At 40.1% G+C, this 21,452-nt stretch overlaps 2 protein-coding genes and 1 long non-coding RNA gene across 9 annotated transcripts in view; 1 reads left to right on the top strand and 2 right to left on the bottom strand.

Annotated features, from left to right (window-relative positions):
• Positions 1-1,801: 1,801 nt before the first annotated feature.
• On the bottom strand, positions 1,802-12,387 carry LOC142079210 (uncharacterized). 2 transcript variants are annotated; one of them, XR_012672573.1, is made up of 4 exons: positions 12,309-12,387; positions 10,688-10,748; positions 4,112-4,248; positions 1,802-3,669 (listed from the first exon to the last, which is right to left on the bottom strand). It is a non-coding gene; the product is annotated as an uncharacterized LOC142079210 (long non-coding RNA). The 2 variants fall into 2 exon arrangements; XR_012672574.1 differs by lacking the exon at positions 4,112-4,248 and having other exon boundaries at positions 10,649-10,748.
• On the top strand, positions 12,038-18,415 carry YAE1 (YAE1 maturation factor of ABCE1). 6 transcript variants are annotated; one of them, XR_012672570.1, is made up of 5 exons: positions 12,369-12,447; positions 13,392-13,710; positions 15,340-15,461; positions 15,865-16,417; positions 18,371-18,415. XR_012672570.1 is itself a non-coding variant. In XM_075142985.1 (4 exons), exons 1-4 carry the CDS (start codon positions 12,342-12,344, stop codon positions 16,292-16,294), a joined length of 882 nt encoding a protein of 293 aa, XP_074999086.1. In that variant the 5' UTR covers positions 12,038-12,341; the 3' UTR covers positions 16,295-16,952. The 6 variants fall into 6 exon arrangements, 4 of the variants coding, with proteins under 4 accessions (XP_074999086.1, XP_074999083.1, XP_074999082.1 ...); XR_012672569.1 differs by having other exon boundaries at positions 18,356-18,415; XM_075142985.1 differs by lacking the exon at positions 18,371-18,415 and having other exon boundaries at positions 12,038-12,531; positions 13,571-13,710; positions 15,865-16,952.
• Positions 18,054-21,452, bottom strand: part of LOC142078382 (mediator of RNA polymerase II transcription subunit 1-like) — a 15,698-nt gene continuing 12,299 nt past the window's right edge. Inside the window, exons 14-17 of the mRNA XM_075140845.1 lie at positions 20,525-20,720; positions 20,093-20,188; positions 19,546-19,654; positions 18,054-18,414 (exon numbers count right to left, since the gene is read on the bottom strand). Coding sequence (XP_074996946.1) covers positions 18,054-18,414; positions 19,546-19,654; positions 20,093-20,188; positions 20,525-20,720 — 762 coding nt within the window. The remainder of the gene's footprint in view (positions 18,415-19,545; positions 19,655-20,092; positions 20,189-20,524; positions 20,721-21,452) is intronic.

Raw genomic sequence — 21,452 nt, 5'->3', positions numbered from 1 at the left:
CCTGGGTTTATCTAAGCCTATTCTTTGTTTTTATTCTCCCTATATATTTTTATGGAGCTGTATTAATTATATTTTCAGTTGACTTTTCATGAAGACAATATCTGATTATTAGCTGAATTTTGCAAGATTAACAGACCCAGGAGTTTTTCATGCCAGTTTCTACGTCTGTACATGGAAGGATTATCAGGGTATCTTATAGCAAGATATCTTTTTGCTGGAAATTTGTCAAAAGCTTTTCTGGTATCTACTGTGGGAAAACTCTTCCTTGAGGATGAATGACTTAACTCCTGTTCATAAAGCTTCAGCCATTAAAGACTGAAAAGACAATTCTGTTCTCTGAAATGATGAAAGATTTCTCATGGGCTCCAAAATCTTTGTGTGCCTTTCCTATTCCAGGAAGGGATTCAAGAAGGGGGGAGGCAAGATCAATACTGCCCAAACAAACAGTACCATAATGTCACTGTCCCTCCCTGGAAACCAGGGGCCAAGATTTGTTTCTTATACAAGAAGCCAACTAGTAACACTGATCTCTGCAACACTCAGCAGTGAGGGCTGAACCTCAGCCCAGAGGATCTAACACGAACCAGTCTACTATTCTGAGGAGAAGAGATTGAAACAGTTAGGCAGGTATTGCTTCTTTTACTGCTCCTATATTATGCTTATAAAAGGATGTTAGGTACTCTGGGCTTCTCCACTTCAATGTCTCGGGCAATGAGATTTTAATGGTTTGTTTAGAAGAAAAGAAGTCTTGCTACCAAAAAAGTTTTCTTAGAAACTGACCTACTTTGGCTTTTTTCCTAACTTTCAATCCCCAAATTCAAGACTAGGAACACAGCAAGAGAAGCATTTTGGTTGGAGATCTTATCCTTAGAACTAAAACCCAGATCAGATCAGTTCAGGCTTTTCTCTTAAACTATTATCTGTAATCATAATCTGCTTTCTTTACCCTTAGCAATCACTTGTCTTCTGTAATGTTTAATATTGCTCAATTTCTTATTTCACTTATAAGAGCATCTTCATCATGCAGACACTCTGAGATAAAAAAAATTTCCTAAGAAATACTATGACAAATAAAGACCGTCTGGTAGGCATAAACATAAATGAGATGTGAACCAAAAATCTCAATAAACACTGAATCACCATCAATCTAGTATACAAGCAAAGTCCCAAAACAACAGAATTATTTTGCAGTGAGTAATGTCTTGCCAGTGGAGTACTATGCACAGCGTGATTAATTTTCACAGTCTAATGAGTTCCCCCCACCAAAAAAAAGTGAGTCCAAATTTATTTTGCAGTACCACTCTTAAATTTCATTCATTCATTTACTCTAAAGTACATTTGTTGTGATTTTTATCTATGGCACTGTACTGGGAAATGTGTTTCATATGCATACACAAATTCTTGTTATTTTAGCTTCAGAATCTGTAAAGTTCCTTACTGTCTGTTACAGAGGGGGAAAATGTATACAGCAGGAGAACAGTGACATGGTTAACATGGTTAAGGTCAGACCACTACTTCTGATCCAGCAAAGGAGGAGTAACACATCAATTACCCATAAAGATTTGACTGAAGGTTCTTTTTGTCGCAAATGCAAAATGCTGGTGAACAACCCACACCTTATAATTAAACATTGAGGGCTAGCCTGTGCCTTGCACTTGACTGGGGCACATGGGTTGAAATCCTGCCTACTGAGTCAAAGAATTGTTGAATTAATGACAGCAAAGCCAAAGTTTCACCCAAGGCCCACACCTTGCTATCACACTCTGCTGCCCAAAAACAGATCATAAGAGCTACTGAATGGATGACCTGGACTTCTTGCAAATCTGCTCACAGCTAGCTGCAGGGAAAGACATAATATCCAGTTACCTCCTGTGTACTCTCCTCTCAGGAAGAGGATTTAGAAGCCAGCAGCTAATCTGCCAAAGAAAGCATTTATTCTCACTTCAAGAAATCTTTTTTTTTTTCTATTCCTGATAGTAATCTCAAATAAATAATGATTTATCCACTGTTCTTCCATTTTCTCTTAATGCTAATGACTGCAAAGAAAAATTCCAAAATCAAGTGTTTAAACCAAAGAAAGCCCACGAAACTCCCCTTACAAGTGTATACAGAACAAACAGGGCAATGGATATAATTTCAGGAGCATTTCAAATTACATAGTTTTAAATTATTTATTGATATTTAATAAATGAGTGATACATGCTATTACATTATTTAGTAGCAGAGTGCTCTTTTGAAGGGCTTTAGATTCTGTAGATATTTTTACACAGTACCTCTACTTTTTTTTTTTTTTTTTTTTAAGAACTAAATACTCAGGATATGTACACTGAATGGAGTAGAAACAGAGCACTTTTTTGATTGGGTTCAGCTGCTTTGAATCTACTGACTCCTAACCAGGTACCATCATGGAATCTAAGCCCACAGTAGAAATTGAGACTTCCTTCCACTTAGCCAGTTGTAATGTGAAGTGTTAGGACCTTTTCTAAGTTCTCAGCTACAGAAGCCACACTAAACTTGCTCCATCTGACGAATGGCTCTGCTCTCACGAGAAGTCAGTCCCCATGCTGGTATGCTGTATAGCATTGATGTGGCATCTGCTGTGAAATCCCACTGGTGGATGCCCCTAAATTTTACTATGTTTTTGACACTTTTTAGAAATGAGGTGAGCTGTAAGTGCAGAATAAATAAATCGTTTCTTAGTGGTTATCCTAGAGTCCATAATCATCTTATACCACAATACCATCCCTACCACAACTGAGCTCTAAGGCTACGTGGTCCCCACAGGTAACAACTACTGTCATACAAATGTCAGAGATAGCTCTAGAAGATGATTGGTCCCATGAACAGGAGAGAGCTACCAGAAAACCAGGTTTTGGGGGATCTTTTTCCCACACAGTCTGCACTATGCTAAAAAGAGCATTAGGATCATTTTGTGCTCAGTATTAAAAAAAAATCTTCTGTAGCACAGTACTCCCTAATATGTGACCACATCCTTCCCCCAACACTTTTTCCCAAGAAATTGCATTAACGTGGAGGTTATGCTCCGTGTACCGTGCCCCCCCATATCATTCCTCCTGTTCTCTACAGGTAATATTTGTTTTTATTTCCCCAAGTGAGGCAAGATTTTACCAAATCTGCTTTCTCGTTCTCTTTATTTTACACCACACCAGTTGTTCTACCCTAATTTCAAACACTTTTTGGGCCTCGTTCTTGCAGAAGGACTGGTGGGTACCAGTGACCCTTCACCATTCTGAGCAACTCATTTTTTCCTTTCATCGTTGCCTACACATTTGCACACTGCAAGCTACTCATGCACGTGCTCCCCAGTCTCTGATTAGAGCTGGTTGGGTAATTCTTACAAATCACGTGTTACAAGAATTCTCATCCTTTAGTATTAAAATAAATTATTCATGGTCTTTACAAAATGAGCAGTTTTATTGCTGTTGATTAAATAATATGCCTAAAATACATTGTTTGCAATATCTTTTGCCCATCAATCACTTCATGAATTATTCAGAAATATTTGTATGATGCTGCCTCTGGCACTGGTTATTTGGAGTCAGGGAGATAGGTAAATATCCTCTTAACATATTCTCCCTCAACAGAGACTTGGTCTGGGAGATGGAGGTGGTGCTGTGGGTTGCTTGCTGTGGGTGTTGTGGGAAATACCTAAGAGTTAAAAAAAAAAAAAAAAGAAAAAAGAAAAATACTAAGATTAGATGCTTGTGTGACTGCTTTCTTTTCCCTTCCTTTCAGAGAGGGAAGGTGCTGCAGTTCAGTAATGAATTTGCTGTACACTGAATCCAGACTGAATCTCCAGGAGAGGGAGACAATGAATAGGCCAGTAGGAAGGATTAAACGCTGATGACAATTAAACCAAAACCGTTAAATAAATGAGGGGTTTCAGTGGTTGTTCTTCATAGCCACTTCAGTTTGGTATGCAAGAGACTGCTTCCATTTTATTGCAATAGTAAATTTCAGAGCACAGAGAGAGAGAGAATATTGGCATTTCAATCAGGACAACTTCACACACACACACGCGCAGCCCACTCAACTCTGTGTTGAAAGCTTTATGAAAGAAAGCCTGTAGGATATCCAAGAGATTACTTACAAGATTCTAAAGGATGGATTTTTACGAAATCCTTATAACGCAGCCTGGTGCCCTTGTTGAAGTGAATTTGAAATATGCCCCTGAGCTCCTCAGAGTCTGCAGACAATGCTCATAGGTATCAGGGTATACATGCATACCTACATCTATTACAACAAAGAGACATACGCTTGTTTCAAATACAAAGATAATGTGTCAATCTTTGAGATTTTAAAAAATCAATGGTGTTTGTAGGGGCTACTATTAATTTTCATTACCCCATCAGTCATTCAGGAAACACGGTTTGACTGTGTTGCTTTAGCTTCTGAAAAGAGAAAACAGCAATTGCACAGGAATACTGGGGTAGGAGTGACAGACAAAACAAGGTTTTACGTTTTCAAGTAATCACAGACTACACCATCTTATGCCTTAATATATTCTAAGAATTTTCTTGAGAAGCTAATATTGCATGAGGATAAAATGTAGTCCTCAGCACATTAGTAAAATATTTATACACTACTTTCTTGCTAGGAAAAAAGGGGCCTATTCCACACCTGCTAAGATGGTTCTCAGAGGACCTGCAGATTTTCTTTGGTCAAAATATTACATCACAGTCTCTTTAATAAACTGGAAATGCCTTTGCCAAATGTTGTGATAAAGAGTGCTCCTCAATAGAATATGATAGTTCACAAAAAGAAAAAATTTAATTAGTTACATTATTCAGAAAAAGATCCTAAAATGTGAAATTTTTATAAAGTTCTGGGAACAGAACTGGCAGTTAATTTCAGTTTATACCATGTTTATAGATAACAGGAATAGACTCTGATACTAATATTCTACAGACAGGTGATACTCTAAAACCTTACAATATACAATGTGATCAGTCTGCAATTGCTACATAATTGAAATTATAACATAGTTCCCATTTTGAGATGTATTTTTCACCTGAGTTGAACTATCCAAACAAAGCTATTGCTGTGAGATAGGTTTCTCAGAGGAATTGATATCTGTATGGGAGTTAGAAAGAGAAACGAGTGGAATCTGGGTTTAGGAAGAAATAAAATGAAGTAGCCCATTTCTATAGAGAGCTTTTTGCCGTCTCTGTGCACAAATTGCCTCAAATCAGCTTCCCTTACGTTTCATCTCCTGTAACTTTCAGCACCTGTCACATTGCCGTGGAATTTGATTCCCAGCCTTCAGGTGGTGCTGAATTCATTTTGATTTTGCTATGTAATTGCTGCATTACTTGTAAAACTGTTTAGTGACAATTAGTCAGCTGATGCATTGAGTCAGTGGCAAAATACAACTCGTAGCTTTGCTAAAGCTGTGATCTCATTTATTTCACAAAACAGAAGGATAGTTTGTAGTTCTTTTTATCTAGTTCTTTGAAGAACTTTGAAGCTCTTTATTGCAATTTAAAATATGAGCCAAGCTCTACCTGACATATCCCACTGAGTCACTCTACCCATTGCAGGTTTTGAATGAGCAAAGATAGGTGGCTTCGGACTTTCAATGTATCATATGATTACTCTAAAGTCAGGGCCTGAGCCTGTAAGATGACCACTGTTGTTTCAGTTTTCTTAAAGAGCTAGCAACTTTTCTGCTGCTGAAAATATGATGAGAAAGTTCACCTCCTCTGTGATCCTGCATACCGAGAACTGCGTTACCCTGAGCACAAACCCACAGAAATCAATAATTGCCTGAATAGCAATGTGTTTCTCAGCATAAGTCAGGGTGACAGGTACTGACCATAATAATTCAATGAAAAAAAGTACCTAATGTTACTTGTTTGGATGGTGGTTTATTGTCGGGTCAGATGAACTGCATTTCTTGGTTCCTGAGCAAAATACAATGGCAAAGTATAGGCAGGTAACTGCATGTAAATGTATATAGTTAAGTCCTGTGAAATAAATTTAGAGTAACTATGAGTAACCATGCTCAGTCTTTTCCAGACTAGTGAGTAATATTCAAGACATGCCACGTGCAATGGTTGGTCTTGTCTAAATGTCAGATTCCCTGTTCTGTTAGCTGCATGGCACCTGCAGTTGCTATTGAAGATAGCACCTTCCACTGACACTGATGATAATTGTGAAAGATAAGCATATGTCTACTCGCAGGTCTGAGAAAGTAACCCAGGAAAGTGGTAAGATCACATTCAAGGGGAGGCAGGAAATCAATTCCTGAGCATTTAGCTACACGCTATCACCTCCAGGTGGCTGAGCATAACTCAGAGCCAGAGCCATAAGCAAAGTGGTACTTGCTCTTCCAGTGCTGATTAAGAGGATAGGACTAAGAATGGGAGAAAGAGAGGAGCTAGGAGAAGGGAAAGACATCGCCCAACTGCCCTGCCAGGGGCGGTGCAGTAACATCTAACACCCCACCTGGCTGCAGCAGCAGTTGTGAGGTAAAAATGGGCAAAAGGGGCATAAACATTTTGCGGTGCCCAGCAATATGCTGTCCTGGGCAACTGCTTTGTCTCACCTAGCAGGGCCCTCCTCGGAGAGCTCTGGTTGCAGTTTACAGGTGACAATGGCTCTGCAGGGGGCCGTAGCTCCCTGTGGGAGGGAGCCAGCCCCAGTACGTAGCTGGGTCCCGAGAGACCCAGCGATGCCAGCTCACTTTCTTCCACAGCTGAGGATATGAATTGCCCAGCAGCCTTTGTGCTAGCACAGCCAAACAACCAATTATACGCTGCAGATATGGCATACATGCTGTACTGGAATTGTTCACAATCCACATGCAATTCAAACGCCACCATTTAGCCACCCTTGTCATAACCTCAACCTTTCAGAAACTGTGCATTGTCACTGAAACTATTGTTTTCTCATGGTTTCAGGTGCCAAATAAATCAGTGCACTCCACAAGTTTTATGCCTTCTAGCAGTTCTATTCACTTCAGACAATTGGATCAGCATTGTAGAGCTGCTATTCCTGCAGTTTTTCATCATTTGCCTGAGTTTATACAAGGGATAAAACAGAGAGGGCAACTCGTCTCTTAGCCAAAGGAAAAGAGCTGGCATTTCTCTCCTGTTGAAGCAATGCAAGTGTGACAAAAAGTCTGTGTGATTTGAATACAGATGCAATTCACTGTGGAAATTCATAAGTAGAATACAGTATTTTCCTTTTACCAATTACATTTACAGTAATTATTTGCATGTTATGATCAATCTTATACAAACAAAAAAGGCAGCTCTGCACCAAAAAATGTAACCAATAAGGTAGAAAAATCTTATTGAAGGATATCTGAGTCACAGAGCTACGGGGTCCTGATTTATTGATGATACAAAACCAGTCAGACTCATCACTGATATTACAATTTCCGTAGACACATGATTCAGCTACACAACTAAAATATAGAATTTATTACATTTTCTTGTCCTTATTGACATAACCTTTTTCTGTTCATGTGGAATTTCACACTGTAAAAAGCTCACTGTCAACAGATTGAAGACAATTAGGAATATTCCTTGCTTCTCTGTTGTATATTCTAAAAAGAGTAGTGTAGTCCCATATTACACTCTGTTCTGTCGGCATTAATCTTGAGCTGGAATGTGTATATAGCTCATTTTGATCTCAGCCATACCATCTTTTTTGCAATGTTAGAGTTGTTATTGAAGTTCCAGAATGAAAATACGGATTACATCTGGGGACAACAAATTTCACTCATTTGAGGAGCAAACCAAGGAAAATGACAGACGGAGGGGACCTGCGTTGGTGTTAATAAACTGTACCTGCTGCTCTGTTTAGAACGCAACAGTTCAGAGTACAGTTTTTCAGACTGCCTGGCTTCCCTGGGGACATTCAAAGCAAGCCTGAGGAAAGCAGGGGAAAAAAATTATTCCTTTGCTTAACTACTTCCACTTATAATTCAGTTCAAGCCAAACTGCCGGCAGTCCATGGAATATTCAGGAAAGATTTCTTTTTTTGCTAGGATCTGAAATGGTAATGATTCTGCAAGTAGGAAAACTGCCCTGTTGTAACATTTAACTATCAAAGTTCTGTGCTTTGGTAATACAGGGGAAGGAAGAGGCAGAAAACTATCCTCTTCCTTGAAAACACTTGTGTGAGAAGTAATGGCAAAATGGTTATTAAGATTCCTGTGGTGTTTTGAAGTGAATGTTAGACATTTACCCTTGATATATTCATAAATTTCTAGCTCTTTTCCATATTCTTCCATTTTCTTCTGACATTAAATGAGTCATTTTGACCCAAAGTGTTGTGTAATATTATCATATGTTATTAAAGAAGAGAGAAATGATTTCACAAAAACAGGAAAGTGATTCCTATGTATTACTTACCTTCATCACAAGAGGGTTACAGGGCTTTACTAGTAAATTGCCTTAATATCCTGAATGAGAGATGTTATAGGAAAACACAGAAATGTATGTTTATTACCATGCCCTGCTAATAATCATCGATCCTAGGTGTTTATTTTAACCCTCTTGTTTAATTTAGGGTCATTACTGTCTCCTGTGCTGTGAGCTGCAATATTTAAAACCTCATTAAGCCTATGACCTTGTAGTTAACCTGTTAGCTCACTGTTTCCTTCTCCGTGGTAGGTCTGGAAGCAAAGGATTTAAGCACTGGAGGTCACTATATTATTATTGCAACATCCAGCCAGCAGTACACCACCCCACCACCCCTTGCATGAAGGAAAAATGCACAGAGAGCCAAGATCAGGACAGAGATGTAGACTGCATGTGAGCATGAGTATTTCTTTCCTGTTGCTCTTGTAGGCAGTCCTACCAATGCCCTGTTATTCACCATATTCAAGGAAAACAGCCCAGAATCTGACCAGTCAGTAGACCCAGATACCTGGAAAAGACTACAGACCTGACCATAGGCAGAATACGCATTTTGGGAGGGACTTATGGTTTAACGCTCTTCAGAAACTTTGTGCAATGTTTGGTGACAATGCATATACCATCTTTATTAAATATTGATAGTTTTCATTCTCCTCACATTTCAATAGCTTACTCTTTCCTATTATGTTTTAGACTTGTTTACTACAGACAACAAGTGAACAGTGATTTAAGTGTTCTTGAAATTTATCCAAATACCATTTAAGAGCTGTGATTTCTTAAAAGGATTATATTACTCCCAAAATTAGAGCCAATGAAACATGGTTCTGTTGGTCCATGACAATAAGCATTGTATGATTGGAGAATAACTTAGCTCAACTCTGCCAGAGACAGCAGTACACAGCAATAGAAATTGCTCTAGTGAGCATGTGATCATCCTGCCCCACAGAGTAGCCCATACACAGCACAAGTCCTGGCTATGGTAATCAACCACCCTTCAAAAATCTTGAAATCTTGAGGGGTCTTTGTGCATTATGATGAAATCCATTGGCTGCTCCTGTCAGTTTGGGTTTGAGGCACTGATGACTGAAAGACGAGCGTGTGTAATAATGATTGGGAGCAATGCTTTATCTGAAGTATTACGTACAATAATAAAGGTGTAAAGGAGCAGCCCATGCCACTATGTTCATATATTTTACTTTCGGTGATCACTGGTGGCTGATTGCTTAATGGCAAACCTCAGCTAAGATGAAGTTGACAGAAATCCTTTGCAATGATCTCCTGCAACCCCTTGGTAGTCCTAAGCTCTGCATGACTGTGTAGTGGCCCCTCTGGAACCTCTCCTCAGTATTCCAGATGTGCAGGGAGTACTGGAGTACTCCACTGTTGAGCCAAGCATGTTCATGCCTCCGAGGTACCTGAGCTACATAGGTACCATACACAGACACCATAACTTTTCTTTATTCTGCAAAAATGCCAGAACTCTTTTGTAGCCTGTGAAATATTGTTCTCATGTTTTGATCCTTTGGCATGTGTCATTACAAAATGTCACCATAATATGCAGACACTGTTTGATTTAGAACACACATAGGTGTGGAAAACATCCACACCCTGAGGCACTATACCTCACCCTCAAGCCCTGCCAGCAGCCCTGTCAAGGTCATCAGCGTACAATCAACTTGTCTTCAAGTTGCAACTGCACTTCATAACCCAACAATGCTGCTTTACGTATACAATATGATTCACCAAATTATCCACCCACAACTACTGAGAGAAAGGGGTGGGAATATGAGCTTTCTTCATTGTTTCTGACGGTTATAAGGATTTATCTTACACAAACATCTGCGTGGAATGATCAATTTTGGTAAATGTAAGACATTTAAACAGAGACAGTTTGAATTTGGGAAACTCACAGTGACCCTGAGCCATGATCTCTGTATCTTTTCCAGAAGAGCAAGAGGCTGAGGGGACAGAGTGCAAGATGATAAGCAAAGGGTTAAGCCAGGTTTAGTAGTGCCATTATGACCGGTCATGAGGGGGTCGTGAGCTTTTCTGTGACTGTGCAGGCTATATTCAGCATTGTTGCCTATTTAAAAAAATGGCAGAGCTAGCTAAATAAGCCTCTACCAGACAGGAGGTGGAAGTGATAGAACTGAGCTAGGAAATCAGCAGTCACAGACATGTATAGTAGCTGCTGAGGAACAGCTATGCACAGTTCCAGCCATCCAGAGGCACCAGTGTAATTTCAACCCCTGACATACCAGTTTCTAGATGGATTTGTGTTACTTGGCCACTCATACCTCAGCACAAAACCAGCAGCGAGCATCTGAGAGGGGCCGTGAGCAGGAGGGCAGACTGTCTCTGCAAAACAAAAGGGACAAGAGGAACGAGAGTGCTGTGGCTGTGTGAGTCACAGCACGCTATTGCTCATCTCTTAGAACCTGCAGTGTGAGGACAGGCTCTACTGTCATCTGCAGCGGTGTCCCTAGCCCTGCTGTAATGAATCTCACCAGCCATCCATGGAACAGGAGGTGGGATACCTGGCAGTCGCCGCAGAGTGAGTGTGGCACCATGGCCAGCCCGGTAAACAGGGAATCAGCCTCTCCAGATGAGGAGCAAACGTACTCCCTCTCAGGGACCCTCAGAAGCACTCAGTACATGTGGGCATTTACTGTAACAGGAGTTGGCAATTTGGAGAAACATACAACTTGAATTCAAGGTTGATGTATAGTATGTTGTCCTGGTTCCGGCTGGGACAGAGTTAACTTTCTTCCCAGTAGCTTGTGCTGTGTTTTGGGTTTGGTATGAGAGGAGCATTGATGGCCCACTGATGCTTTGGTTGTTGCTGGGTGGTGCTTGCACCGGGGAGACTTTGGTTTCTCTTTTCGGCCTCCCATGCCCTGCCACGTGCAGGGGAAGCTCGGGATGGGGTGGGGGACCCTAGCCGGGGTGGTTGACCCAGCTGGCCAGTGGGGTATTCTATACCATGTGACATCACGCTCAGTATAAAAACCAGGGGGGGGGAGCTCACCCCCCGTTCGTGGCACGCGGTCGGCGGTTGGTGAGCAGTTGCATTGTGCATCGCCTGCTTTGTATATTCTGTTATGTTATTGTTCTCATTTTATCACTACTGTTCTACTTCATTTTATTTCAATTATTAAACTGTTTTTATCTCAACCCGCGAGTTTTCCTCCTTGTGCCCTCCCGATTCTCTCCCCCATCCTACCGGACGGGGGGTGAGGGGGTAAGTGAGTGCTGCGTGGGGTTTATTTGCTGGCTGGGGTTAAACCACGACATATGTTTATGAAGATTAACCAACTTTAAACTTGTGCTTATATGCTAAATGCAGTATGCACCAAGAAAAATACATTATTCTGTTGTATTTGTCAAAAGGATGTTTTTGTTTTCTCTAATAGAAACAATGAAACACTTGACTCCTGCTGGTGCCCTTCATATTAAAAAGGATTTATTATTGTGATGCCTAAACCTTGTAGAGGACAGCTTAAGGGCACACTTGACACAAAAGACCTTGAGGATTCAGAAGCCAACATGACTTTCTGATTTTCTGATTTTTTTAAAAATTCCACAATGTATGATGAAAAGAGGATGAAACCTCCGTGCCCCGAGGAACACACTGCCCCCGGACTTGGTCTGAGGGCACTGTGGAAGGCCTGGGGCAGCCACGCGCCCCTCGCTCTGGAGAGGGGTTCACAGTAACGGCTTTTTGCCCCGCCAACGCCCGGCCTCCTCCACCGACTCGCAGCCCTTGGCGGGCAGGAAGGCCCAGCGGCCCAGCCACCCCACCCCGCCTCCTTGAGGAGGATGCGAGGCTGCGCCCGCACTCAAGATGGCCGCCCTCCTCCAGTGTCTAAGACGGGCTTTGAAGCCACGGGGCTGCTGGCTAAGATGGCGGCTGTTTACCTGTGGCCTCCGTAGAGCTTGCCCTCGGCCAATATGGCTGCCGCTCCCCTATTGCTTCTGACGGCAGTGAAGCCAGTTTGCCCTCAGCCAAGATGGCGGCTCCCAGAGAGCGGTGGAGCGCCGTGGCGCGGCGGCTGTGGTGAGGGAACGGAACGCAGGGCTGAGCGAGCAGCCGGGAGAGGTGAGGCCAGGCGAAGTGAGGCGAGGCTGCGCCTGCCGCCAGGTGGGGGAGAAGGAAGGCTCCCGGCAGCGCGGCGGCTTGTGGGGAGCTGGGTGCCTACCGGGCTGAGCGGCCGGCTGTGAAATGGCGGGTCGCGGCCTGGCCGCAGCCCGTGCGGTGGCGGGGGGCCTGTGGGCCCGGCCGAGGTTTGGGCAGGGCGGCGCTGGCGCGTTGAGGCATGGATTTGCGATCTGCAAAAGTGTGGGGACGGCGGGGTGCCCCTCTGGCCCGCCGCAGGGAGGGAGCCTGCAGACTGCGAGGCTCCAGCCAGTTGTGTCCCAGGAAAAGCAGCGTGGCCGGGCACGGGGTGGCTCTTATGACCCTCGGTTCCCTAAAAGCCGCTGGTGCCTCTGCAAGAAACAGCATTTGTGGGTTGTAAGAATTTCCTCCGGTGCAGTGAATCAGTTGTGAGTGGCCTCTTAAGGTTTTCTTTAGTGGAAAAGATGAAATAATCCAATGATGTCGTCTTCCCTCTGCAGTAGAACTAGCAAATTTTTTATTCAAAATATAAAGGAGTATTTCTACTCAAGACTTATAAGATGGTTAAGTTTTTGGTGTAACCAGGAAACTGAAAATCAAAGGTGAAAGTCCTTGCCAGTTATTAGCTCTGCAGGCAATTACCTACGTGTATAACTTAATGCACTGCATGGAAGCTATATGGGGCTATTCGTCAGCTGCTATCAGAATCAAGTCATAAAGTTGTTTCTGTCTGCTGCTGTGTACTAGCAACATTTAGAAATGCTCATTTAACATGCATATGCGTGACACTGCCATAAGAAGGGAAGAAACTACTGTCTCAAGTTGTCCTCATAAATTACAGAAGTCGCTTTACCAGTAATGATCTGACTGTCTTCTCTTGACAGATGCACTCTGATGGTAAACAGCATCCGTTTTCCATGTGGAAACAAATGTACAGGTCGAATAATCAGCTCCGTACATGACTTCTCTTCAGAACTCACATTTTTTGCCTATACTTCTAATCTGATACTTAGCCAGAGGGACTTTTGAGAGTTTCTCAGTACTTTTTTTACCACATAAACAGAGGTCATAGTCATCACTGCTGTTATGTCCTGGGTACAAGTTGCAGTCAGCCGATCCAGTGAGGATATATTTGATGAAGATGCAGATGAGATGTATCTACTACAGAAAGAATGGAACAGCACCATGAAAAAAAGATTGAAGGTATTTCTGTAACAATGATGTAATAGTCTTTTTAACCATTTTAGATTTACTGATACATACTTTGATATACATATGGCTGATTTAAAGGGAGAACTAAGAGTGGCTGCTTAAAAGTTATTGTGGTTTAGTTTCTTCTGAATGTCAGGAAAATTTAGCAGGGATTTACAGAAACTCTATCGTAGTAGTCTATCAGAGCAAAGTCTTGTTTTACCAAAAGACATTGGCTCCCTCTGTACAACCATGTAAAAGGTAGTGCTAAATTCTGATGCAAGCTATTTGCTTCATACTTGTAGGTATACCACTAGTAAGCGTAGGGCAATACAGCTAAACAGTGCTAATAAAGAAGTATGAGATGTTTGGGTTTTTAAGTAGAGTTCTTCATCAGTCAGATTTAAGATGTGTGACTCCATGTGCAACCACAATTGGATGTTGCGGTCTGGGTAGTTCTGTGGCTTATTTATTCTCCTAGTGAAAAATACATTTTATGAAAGCAAGTTTCCACAGCCCGTCCTTCCCTGGAATTCCACAGGGAACAAGACAACTACATAAACCCAGGATACTTCAACAGATACATTATCATTCAGAGTGGGGCCAGTAGGGCTCGTCTGGTCATGGGTGAACAGCATTTGGCTGAAGAACATGAATGGAAGCTGTTGTGTAGGCTGTTGATGAGGAAGGGTATTACAACAGAGCTGTTGTATTATTCTCCAAGGAAAAGTTTCCTGCATCTGAGTCCCTTGAAAAGACTGGTTTTCTTAAGGGGCTGTTTAGTGTTCTTACACAAATCCCTCTGGTATTTTATGAGTAGATACTGCAAAATTGTAAAATGTTATTGAAGTTGGAGATGTATGTTGGGCAAAATAAAGAAACATTCTTGTTCCGGGCTATTTTTCTAGCAAGGCCACCAGTTTTCTTCTCTCATGAGCAAATAGAAGTTTTCACTCTTACAACTTGCAATTTTGATGTGAAAAAAGTTAAGAATTATTCTACGTTACATGGTAATGTGATTAGAATATGAAGAAATTAATTTGCATTACAATCATTAGCTGTTTCTTACAGAAAGCAGTCACAATGTTATGTGTATTTATATGTGACTCGCTCCATCATCATTTTTTTTCCGGTGTAACTCTTGAATTGAGTAACATCTGGCAAATAGAGAAGCAAGGCTCAATAATTAGTTTTGTGAAAACAGCTAGATGAATTATAGACAGGAGAGTACCTCTGCTAAAGGGGAGGCTTTGCAGCCTATGTATTTTTAGATGTCTAGAAATCTATATGTGGTATTCTTTAAGGAATTTTTCATAAAGGAGTTGGTCATCATGAAAGCAGGCATGCTTTCCTGCAGATTTGTCTTATTTTTTGATGTTTCTAAAAATACTTTCCTTATTTTCTGACCTTCTGGGGATCCTTTTGGAAAAGAACTGGATCTTACAGATCAGTAAATCATAACGCACTGCAAAAAGCATGTTTTGGTTTGGCAGTGGGGGTATAGCTGGGAGCAATGTTCAGATCTAGAAGCTGTAATTTAAGAGACTGAATACTTGTTTAAACTTTTTTTTATTGTTATGAAATTGTCATAGGTCCAATTTTTCATCTTGTGAACAACCTGTTTCACTACTCTTATTATAGGAAGGCTATAGGGATGGAATTGAGGCTGGGAAAGAACTTGCACTCCAGGAAGGCTTTAATCAAGGTTACAGACACGGTGCTGAGCTGATGGTTACATGTGGCCAGTTCAGAGGAACCCTGAAGTAGGTTACAAACTCCATAAGGTTGTGTGTGTGTGGAGTGTGTGTACATGTGCATGCAGTTTTTTGTTTGTTTTAATTTAAAAAAAGAAAAGTGCATTGTAAATCTGTCCAAATTGAGCAACCTGAGAATTCTCAGGTCTTGAATACAGGGAATTGCCTACCTGGCGGTAGAGTGATCATTCTTAAAAATCCTCCTTCAGTTGCTCTTCCAAAATTATCTGAATCTACATTTTTAAGCTTAATATTCAGTTCTACTGCTTGATTTTCCCAGAAAATGTGAATGAAACATATATACATTTATATAGTATAGATATCATGTCACATTGCTATCTCCCTTCAACAACTGGAGGTCTGTGTGGGTACATGTAATTACTTTTTTTTGTTGTTGTTCTTCACTTTTCAGTGCTCTCTTATCCTGGTGTCAATTTAAAGGACATGATTCTGCTTTAAGTAAGATAAATAATCTTCTTGATGTGGTTGGAAAGCATGAAGAAGATGTGCTTAAGTATCTGAATTCTATTGAACAACAGCCACATCTCGGACACATTTTAGATTCTGTTCAGGACATGGACCTTAATCATACAGCTCCAGCTGGGACAGAATATAATGAAGCTAAAGCTGGAAAGCACGAAGACGTTGGCAGCTCTGGTGAAAACATTTGTAGAAATAATGGTGAGGTTGGTTCCTTGCAGTCTGAGTGCAGCAAGGCAAACCTCTGCACAGATCCTGAAAGGTCAACCCTTGCTTGGGTTAAAAAGCAGACTATTTGGCTAGTAGAGCAACTGGGCTTATCACTGGATATACTCCATCACGTCCAGCAACTGGAACATTAGTTTTTCTGTCTCATGGTATTTAAAATTACCTCAGCTGGATTTCATTCTCCATTTGTGGAACATGTACAGGCTGATGCACCACTTCGTTTTAGAGAAATCTGATTTTGATACTTCCCAGTAGAGGTAATTTCTGTAAATCTTCACCATGTTTTGGCTCCTGGCAAAAAAAACCCTTGCTTTCACTCTTAAACATAACTTTTACAGAAATGGGAAATTACTTTTAAAGCTCTACAAAGGTTTAGTAAACATGTTTCTGTTCTGTGTCAGAAGCTATCATTTCACTCTCACTTTCTCTTTTGCCAGCAGTTTGGAAATGGAGCAGGTCCCTTAAATAGTCTCTCTAAATAGGTTTCCTCTAATATTTAAAAAAATAGATGCCCAGTGCTATGGACAAGCTATTCTTGCAGAATAAGCTGCTCTTGGTGATATGCTAACTCTATGCAAAATAGAACAGGATTTGCTGCTGATTTCTAGAGTGCTGTGACTCTCTCTAGTCACTATATAAAATATAGGAATTTTTCACCTTTTGTCCAATTCTTCTTATCTTTTGTAACCACTATGCAGAGCACTTTCACAGTTAAAAACTATTTTTTCTTCTTCATACAGTTCTATTTATTTCACTTTTGCTGAAAATACACCATTCTCTTCAAATGCAGAATTACTGACAATTCCATTGTTTTACTTTTAGACCATCTACTTTTACCCTGTTAGAGCACACTGAACACATTACCAGTCTAATGAACTTCCTTGTGTTATTTTTGTATTTATTTTGCCAGTCCTTCTAGCCTGAACTCTCTTTCCCTTATTCCCATACTATTTTTCCCAAACTCTTCAAGGAAGCCAGGTTTATTCACCTTCTCTTAGAAACATGTCAGCCACAAATGCATATTTCTGACAACTTTGTATTTCTGTGCCAACATTCTATATTTACCTCCTTTTCCTGTTGCTTGCCTTAACTGTAGCTGCAAATTGCTCTGGTCAGGAAGTCTTTTCTTTGTGAATGCCTATCTCTGTTTTACACTAACTAAACTGATTTACAGCAAGTTAAGAGTTTACAAAGCAGGTCTAGACAGAGACAAACTGAAATTTTGAACAGCCGACTTAACTATACTTTTAAAAAAAAATTTAAATCACAAAACAGTTTTATACTTTGAGGCTGGAAAAAAGCTAAGGTAAAAATTACTTGATTTTCAGAGATGGAGTTTACAACTTTCTTACTAAAGACTCTATTATCCTGCCACAGAGTTGGTAGACTCAGTGCCACTTCTGAAATAGGGGAAAACAGAACTGCAATTAAGAGTCTCTTACTGAACCTGTTTTTGAAATAGTGCACAAAAATAGGGCTGTCTGCATTAATTACGTATGTACAAAATTGTTCAAACAACTTTCTTTTTCTCAATTTATTTAGCATAATGCTGACATGGATAAGCATTACTTTTCTACAAATGCATGTGTGTTGTTCCAGCCTGTATCACATATGTTAGACAGAAATTTCTTCTATACTGTGGTAGAATATGGTGCAGACAAAAATAAAGGTTACTAGAGCAGTGTTAAACTTCCAAATTTGGAAAGTCTAAAAAGGCAAATTCAAGAGTATTACTTCTATGTGTTTAATAGTGTGCAAAGAGGAAACTCCATTCACAAATTACTAAGTAGACAGTGAGCTTGCCAAGTTCTCTGCAACGACTTCTGCAAAAGCAATCTATGCCAAGGAAAATATTTCTTTCTTGTTTGATTATCAAACAGTAGATTGTGTGTTTTACTCATCTATCATAACAGCTTCTGTACTAGCTGTGGAATTACTTTCCTCCACTGTGCACAAAGTTTCTGTGCTTACTGTGGGGTTACTTTTTTCTGTGTTATCACCCAGACTTTCCAGTTTGGCTGTGGAGAGATTTTCTTTTGGGCTGTCTGTAATACTTGGCTTATCTGTCACTACCAAATCTTGCTGACCAGCCACAGGAAGACTTTCTTCAAGACTATTAGAATCCGTAATTTGCTCACATGGTGGTTCAGGTTTTTGTTTCGTGTCTACTTCCATGTCTTGTGTTTCACTAGCAGCTTTCACCTTGGCAGCGTTCCTGAAAATAGCTCTCATGACAACTGGGACTGACATGCAACTGAAGGAAGAAATGAAACATTAGTCACTACTACAGACTTCATCCGTTCTTCAACGTACTTCTTTTTTTAAACTGTGGCTGACACCTGAATGATAGGTGTGGTGAAAAACAGCACTACCTCCTTGCATCTTTTTGCCTTGTACAACCTAATAGGCATTACATTGTAACTAGAATGTAACTACATGTGCTATACTGGAAACATATGTTGGCACAATGAAATCAGGTGCTGGAACTTCAAGCTTACCGTGCAAAGAAGCTTTGATAGAAATAGTGGGAGGGTTTGGTCAAAAAAAAAAAATCATAAGGTGCTTTTAATGAAAACCTAATAATATTGAAATATATTCATTCTTGCTTAATTTTATAATTGTAACTTTAATGTTTTGTATAGGACAGGTACAGAGCATATCTTCTCTAAAACACTATCTACACTTAGAGGAGTTTTTTTTCCACTCTAACAATAGAGTTACCTGGTTCCGGGAATAGTATCTAGTATTCTGTGACTTAAGAAAGGGCAGGCTAATTAAACAGGTTCAAAATCCAGCCTGCATTGATCTTGCTGACATCAAATAGATAATAGTTGTATACTAGCTTATGCCAAATGAATTCGTGCTCTCAGTCCTTTCTCTAGCGTATGTTCATATATCACAGCAACTTGCCTCTCTTGGAATTTGTTTCAGAAAACAAGCCAGAGACAGCGTTGTAGACACGCCATATACACGTCACCTTCTGAAAAGCAGTACTGATTGGTATTAGGTATATGTGGAAAAAGTCCTTTCCATGCTATTCTAAGTTATACCAGTCATGAGACTGTCATCAGCCAGAGTCTTCAGAAAAGCATGTTTACAAAAGAAAAAAGCATCTTTATAAAAGGTGAAACTCTCTTCATTCAAAAGTGTTTCCCTGCCCCGCATGCTTTCTACTAGAAAGAAACACTTTCCATCACTATTAATGTTCAAAATTTTTGAAAGAGATACTTAAGACACTGAAGTAACTTATTCTCACTATTACAACTTTTTACTAGAGTGAAGTTTTCTGGTTGCTGCATTTATGGCATTGTGAGCACATGTATTTCTATTAAATGGACATCTGAGGTTCATTCCATCTGTTATGAAATAAAATAAAACTACTTACCGCTTCACAGCTCTTGCTATAAAGTCATCACTAGAATTTAGAGTTGGATCTTGAGGATTTAAATGAAGGCGACATTGGACTTCTCTGGAGGTTATAACATCAATTATCACTAATAAAGAACAGAATATAAGTATTTTGAAATAAACATTGAAAACCATCCTTTCATTCTGATGCTTCAAGAGAGGTAAGACTGAAGTCAATGGGAAGGGGCTTGCAGCAATGCAATAGACTTGCATAAGACTTGCCTTTTCCTAGTATACTTAAATCAGAAATAGTAGAATTTATTACAATTTATTAATTAACTGCAGGCCAAGACAGAATAGGACTTGAATATTTGCATTTACTTTCTGGTTTATGTTGAATACAGAACACTTTTTAGTAAGCAATTTATACACAAGTGCTACTTTGTGTTTTTCATGCGTTGCACACCATTGAGAGTAGCCCTTAGAATGTATTTGTAACCGAGAAGCATAGTGCAAGAGCCTAGGTAGAACCAAGTCCCTTGTCAGCCCAATAAAGAGGACAGTATCAATTATTCCACACATACCACAGGCTAAATTCTCTTTCACAGGATGAAGGAAAAAGACAGAAAAGCTGGTGTTCTTGTGTGGTACCACTTCAAAGTAAAGCAGTTCTGAATCATCTAGAAATAAAATTACTATTTAGTGATATCCACCCATTGAACCTGGACTCTTTTTGGCTGAATCACATGCCAGAATTTAAAAAATACTGATACAATAGAATCTAATTATTCATTACTTTGGCAACTTAGTTTATGCTTATAGAAGTGTCAGGCCTAGGAGTTTTTTAAAAAAAATTATTCAACAGAGTGTAATACTAGAATTAAGGATTTTTTATCATTTAAATTACTCCACAAGTAATGACAGCTTTGGCAAGGGAGCAGTAAATCTGTTAACACCCAGCTTAGAAGCTAGTTTCTCTCTAATACTCTGCCATTACTTCCAACCACACAATTTACCTTCATTTATATGCTTCTCGGAGACACAGCTGCTAATAAGACTGTTATATGCCACTTGATGTCGAAGAATCTCTATTACACCAGGCACACACTTCGGATGGCTAAATGGGATTTTACTGACCAAGGTTCCTGCTAAATCTGATTTTTCTGAGCCCTTGTTTATGAAGTAACAGTGCTTTGGGCAATCTGGAAGAGACTGAACAACAACTATGGTGATATTTCAAGCACTGAAAACAAGAAAGTAAAGCTTGATGTTGTCAGGCAACTGCACAATCTGACAGCACAGACATTTTTGGAAGACACACTTCTAGCATGTCCATCATGTCTTTCTGCATTTCAGTAGAAATATAATCCTTAGAGGAAGCTAAATGAGATCTACTCTCCCTCCCAAATGCATCCAAATTAGGCGAATATACCCAAAGCCAAGCGGTCAGGAGTTCAAGTGCCACCAGTTCTTCCAACTACTTTAAGAAATGTTAACAACCAAGATCTTCTCTCAGAAGAATATCTTAGTAGTGCTGCGTGACAGTTGTACAAATAGGATAGCAGTTTTGCCTGAAATCTCTTTAGGGCATCATATGTTGTTCCTCCCTCCATCACTACTGCTTTCTTTGGAGAAGCATGTTTGGCTAGAGTATCTCCCGATGATTCATTTGAAGAGGAGATAGTAATAAAAAATTGCCACCTGTCCATGTTGACAGTAATTCTATGACAAAATTAAAAGTGCAATATTGTGGTATCTACTTCAGGATACCAAATGGGAAATGTCACCTTAAGAACAAGGCAGTTAATTAGCAGGGTCTACATTAAGAAAAGTTGAAGAGCAGAATAAAAGAGCTTTTCCTCGTGTGTTCATGGAGCAAAAGGGTTTCCCCTACATTGCTTTCAAGGTCAGAATTCAATTTAATAATTTATTTCTAGACATAAA

Source organism: Calonectris borealis, chromosome 2, assembly GCF_964195595.1.
Source record: "Calonectris borealis chromosome 2, bCalBor7.hap1.2, whole genome shotgun sequence".
Classification (NCBI taxonomy): domain Eukaryota; kingdom Metazoa; phylum Chordata; class Aves; order Procellariiformes; family Procellariidae; genus Calonectris; species Calonectris borealis.
The sequence above is the reverse complement of the archived record's forward strand: the minus strand, read 5'-3'. Positions and strand labels throughout refer to the sequence as shown.

What these genes read in the sequence shown, in the direction of transcription:
- YAE1 (XM_075142985.1), top strand. Translation starts at nt 12,342, where the DNA reads ATGGCTGCCGCTCCCCTATTGCTTCTGACGGCAGTGAAGCCAGTTTGC. An exon ending in CCATGAAAAAAAGATTGAAG is followed by an intron (nt 13,711 to 15,339) that starts GTATTTCTGTAA and finishes CTCTTATTATAG; the next exon opens with GAAGGCTATAGGGATGGAAT. An exon ending in CAGTTCAGAGGAACCCTGAA is followed by an intron (nt 15,462 to 15,864) that starts GTAGGTTACAAA and finishes TTCACTTTTCAG; the next exon opens with TGCTCTCTTATCCTGGTGTC.